This window comes from Neovison vison, chromosome 7 (assembly GCF_020171115.1).
Source record: "Neovison vison isolate M4711 chromosome 7, ASM_NN_V1, whole genome shotgun sequence".
NCBI lineage: Eukaryota > Metazoa > Chordata > Mammalia > Carnivora > Mustelidae > Neogale > Neogale vison.
In genome coordinates this window covers 195,990,302-195,995,381 of record NC_058097.1, presented here as the reverse complement: position 1 = coordinate 195,995,381, position 5,080 = coordinate 195,990,302, and the positions used below count along the sequence as shown (strand labels likewise).

At 43.8% G+C, this 5,080-nt stretch overlaps 1 protein-coding gene across 1 annotated transcript; it reads right to left on the bottom strand.

The window, feature by feature from the left end:
• Positions 1–2,410: 2,410 nt before the first annotated feature.
• Positions 2,411–3,290, bottom strand: LOC122913680 (olfactory receptor 10V1-like). The gene is given in 2 exon segments (XM_044260328.1): positions 2,411–2,867; positions 2,869–3,290. Coding segments are annotated over 2 exon segments (879 nt in total).
• Between the last annotated feature and the right edge of the window lie 1,790 nt (positions 3,291–5,080).

The window sequence follows — 5,080 nt, the reverse complement described above, 5'->3', positions numbered from 1 at the left end:
GCTCATTATTAATGCAGAATATATGCATTCCAACTCTTGGATAATAATAATAACCCAGAAATTCCTCTTCTCCAATTCCTAACCAGATCCTGGTTGAGTAAAATAGTGTTTGTGGAAAGACGTGCTGGCCAACCACGCTCTAATAGTTTAGGTCTATTCCCCAAAATCAAGTTAGAAAATTTGAAAGATGCATCCTTTTTGACCATAATCACCCCTTCCAGAACTACTTTAAGTGACTTGAACACATCACACTATCAGTTTACATGGAGAATTAACCCTACAAAATTCATTTCATATTTACTGTATGTTACAGTGGTTAAGGTCATAGGCTCTGGAGTTGACTGTGACAGCACTTACTAGCTGTGTGATCTTGGGAAAATTACTTAACCTCTCTGAGCCTCAGTTTTTTTTGTGTAAAATACGGATAATGCTGGTACATATCTTACAAGATATTGTAGGAATCAAGTGAGTTAACGTGTACCAAGCACCTAAACAATGTCTGGCACATTATTCAGTGCTCAATAAATGATAGTTAGGGTTATTATTATAATTGCAGGTAGGTTACTAAATATGGAATATTCTCCTTTGGAAGATTTTGGGAGAAGATTCTTTTACCTCTGAGATTTAACCAAAAAAAGTGTTAGATTTCTCCATATTTCTACTATAAATTATCATTTGAACTCTGAATTTTCCAACTGAATTGTATTTAATTCTTTTCCTTGGCTACTAGAAATCTCAGATACCTGTAGGTCACCACTGTAGAAACTGCAGAGAACACATGGTTTGCATTTCTACATAGAATTTTACTACTATATTCTCTATAATCCCACCTAAATTTTTCCTTTACCCCAATCTTCTTGCCTATGTGTTTTTAACATTTGTATCCAAGGTATTTTTAAGCTGCTTCACATCTTTTGTGGAAGCATATTGGAAACAGAATAAATAAAAAGTAGAGAAGTAATATATTAATTCTAACAAACACCGTTGCTATCAATAAAATATCTGCTGAATCTCCACACAAGCACAACTGAAAATATTCAGATGCCCCAGGAATTCTTACCATCAGGATTCCATATCCCCTTCTTTCTCACATGCAAAACAATCAGATATGCAAGAGACTGGTTTTTATCACCAAGTGCACTTGAAACATCTAGAGAGAATGGGATTCTTTTCTTTTGCTCTTATCAAGGAAGACGTCTTGGAAATACCTTTCCCTACTCTCAATCCTCCATCTGGTCCCTGCCACCAATGCCCTGCTCATTGCCCACTATGGCTTGGGGTTCGCCTGTGACAGTCCCAGGACCCACCTGCTATGATGAGGACCCACTGACTCAACTGCTTTGGGAAGGGCTGATGGGATCAGCAGGAAGGCAGGACTTGAACAACTTAGTAAAAGCCGTTCAAGGGCAAGGGACAGAGGACATACATACATACATACATAACGATTGTGGCTTCTTCTGTACTTTCCTATTATATTTTCACACATCCATACTCTCACTTGTCTGTCCATCCAACCCCCTTGAGATAGGAAGCCTGTAGATATCACCATCCTCTCTTTTATGTAAAGGAAATGTTAGGACTCAAGTTTATAGTTGGACCTTAAGGCTAAGTATGCAGCACTTACCAGAAAATATGAAGAAAGACTAAGCCATTTCATCTATTCCAAGGGGCCTTATAGACTTATTATAAAGGCAATGCCAAAACATATGAAACTTAGTTATAGGGGTGCCTGCCTTCGTTAGGTGTCTGCCTTCAGCTCAGGTCATGATCCCAGGGTCCCTCGCCCTCTCCTACTCCCCCTACTCCCTCCTCTCTCTCACTGTCTCTCCCTCTGTCAAATAAATAAATAAAATCTTTAAAAAAGAAAAGAAAAGAAACTTAGTTATATAAAAAGAAGTGTGATTTAGTGAAAAGAGAAAGATCACTGTTGAAGGGGTGGCCAGACAAACAATAACGTTTGTGGGACTTTAAAGTGGGACTAGACAGTGGAATTAGACAGTGGGACTAGAGCAGCTAAAGAGAAAGGTCAATAGAGGATTGGATACGTGAACGCATTGGCTCTGCATACTGTCGGGGATGCAGGCTCTTAAAACAGGTAACAGGACAGCATCCATTATATGAGCTGCTATCATGTCTCTATGTGTCCATTCATTCATCCTTTTCCTCACTGACACTTCTGTGCAGTCCTTATTCTAAGCTGTATGGTGAGAGAGGAGGCTGGCTAAGCAGGCAGGGCCAATCCAGGGCTTCCTCACTGGAATCCATGAAAAAGCAGAGGAATTTGCAGTGATAAGCATTTCACAGACTGAGATAGTCATGGACACGTTTATCTCTCCACTCCTTCCTTTTTGCTTCGGAGCTTCTTGTCCTTCAGATCATGCTGCTCCTCCTGGTTTGGGCAATATTTTTTCTAGCAAGGAATATTTCTGGTTTCCTGAACCAGCACATTCTTGCCGAAAGTCTTCTTACTGCGTCTTCTTACTGCCTGGCCCTCTTCTGGAGAGTAGCTGGACCTGGGGCAAAGGTAGATAAGAGTGCAGCTCCCATACTGCAGGAGAACCACGATGAGGTGGGAGGAACAGGTGGAGAAAGCCCGATGCTTTCCCTTAGCTGAATTCATCCTCAGGAGGGTGGCCACGATGCAGCCATAGGAGAGGCAGATACGGAGGAAGGGGACAGCCACGGCGGCCACACCGATGGCATAGACAACAGCCTCATGCACATGGGTGTCTGCACAGGCCAGGCTCATGACTGCAGGCATGTCACAGAAGAAGTGGTAGATCTCATTGCGGCCACAGAATGGAAGGCGGCAGTTCAGAATGGTCAAAGGCAGTGACAACAGGAATCCCAGCCCCAGAGAACCTAAAGAGCTGCCAACTCACGATGAGGTTGTAATGCAGTGGGTGACAGATGGCCACGTACCTGTCGTAGGCCATGACAGCAAGCAAGATACAGTCAGACCCTCCAAGAAGGACGAAGAAGAACATCTGGGTCCCGCAGGCCAGGAGGGAGATAAGCATCTGCCCCATGGAAAGGACACTAGCGAGAGTCAGGGGAGCAATGTTGGTAGAGTAGCCAATTTCCAGCATGGCCAGAACAAAAAGGAAGAAGTACGTTGGGGTATGGAGGGAGAGATCTCTCCAGATGGTGAGCCCAATGGTGATGTTTCCAACAAGACTTCCTAAGAACAACAGCAAGAGGGCCACAAATATGAGGCGAGCCACTGCTGGGTCCGTTGAGAAAGGGTAGAAGTGGAAGTAGACCACTCCTGTCTGGTTTTCCTCTTCCATTTACCTGGTACGAGGAAAGAAGTCATGGGAAAAGTGACTGTCCTTGTCTTGAGCCTGGAACCTGCCCAGCCATGTTAAAAACACTGTCTGCAATCGCTGAGTACTTATCCTCAAGGCTTCCTTTGGAATCTAGTTCATGTTACCTCGCCTGGCTTGGGCTTACTCTACTAGCTGTGTGACCTTGGAGAAGTTACAGACTTCACCACTCTCCTTCTAAACATGAGGAGAGCAGAACGTCCACCTCTGAGGTGTGACAATTAAATGAGATCCTGTGTCTGAAAGTACCAAACCTAGTGCACCCAGTAGGTTCACAATGGGGTTTCCTGTTTTCCTATTTCCATTCCTTCCTTGATCTACATATGAACACTCCTGATCATTCACACGTCTGTTTAGTACTCTGATTATCCAGTTACCACAACAGCAACTTAAAAATACATATTTAGTGGGGCACCTGGATGGCTCAGGGGGTTAAGCCTCTGCCTTTGGCTCAGGTCATGATCCCAGGTTCCTGGGATCAAGCCCCACATTGGGCTTTCTACTCAGCGGGGAGCCTTCTTCCTGCTCTCTCTCTGCCTGCCTCTCTGCCTACTTGTGATCTCTCTCTGTGTCAAATAAATAAATAAAATATTTAAAAAAATACGTATTTAGGGGCACGTGGGTGGCTCAGTTGGTTAAGTGGCTGCCTTCAGCTCAGGTTATGATGGTGGGGTCCTGGGATGGAGCCCTGTGTCGGGCTCCCTGCTCAGCGGGGATCCCGCTTCTCCCTCTCCCTCTGTTGCACCCTCTGCATGTGCTCTCTCCCAAGTAAATAAATAAAGAGTTAAAAATTTCATATTTATACAAAGAGCATATAATTCTCAGGTCAAGCCTAGAAGGCAGGCAATACAGGTGTTACTTTTGGTCAATAGAAATGTGGATCGGGGCACGTGGGTGGCTCAATGGGCTAAAGCCTCTGCCTTTAGCTCAGGTCATGGTCCCAGGGTCCTGGGATCGAGCCCCACATTGGACTCTCTTCTCAGCGGGGAGCCTGCTTCCTCCTCTCTCTCTGCCTCCCTCTCTGCCTACTTGTGATCTCTGTCAAATAAATAAATAAAATCTTTTAAGAAAGAAAGAAAGAAAGAAAGAAAGAAAGAAAGAAAGAAAGAAAGAAAGAAAGAAAAAGAGATGTGGACCTGGAAGCCCAGATGAGTTAAATAGTTCACACAGCTACCCCCGCCCCCGTTAGGACTTTGTGATTGTATTTTTTCCTTCAACATTCAACATCCAATTTGTTTTGTTTTGTTTTGTTTTGTTTACCAAATGTGAACCCTACTCTTATTCTGTCTTCTTGCATAGGTCCACCTGAGTTCTTATGGTCTACCCTGGATAAGGTTTAATGCCCTCCTATGGGGTTCACCCTCCGGCCAACCCAACTTTTCATACTTTTAGATCATCCCCCCCCCTTTTTTTTTAAAGATTTTAGATATTTCGTTGAGAGAAAGAGAGAGAGAGAGAGAAAGCACAAGTCGGGAGGAGGGACAGAAGGAGAGGGAGAAGCAGACTCTATTGCGTCAGCGGAGAGCTCTACTTGAGGCTCGGTCCTAGGACCCTGAGATCATGACCTGAGCCAAAGGCAGATGCTTAACTGACTGAGCCACTCAGGCACCCCTAAACCCATCCCTCTTGAACACTTTTAAAATCATATTACTGCACATTGACACTAAACTTAAAAAGCAAAAGAACCTCACTCAGTTTTTTCAATTATACCTCAATAAAGCTAAAGAAAAAAAAAAAAGCAAAGGAGCCTCTTA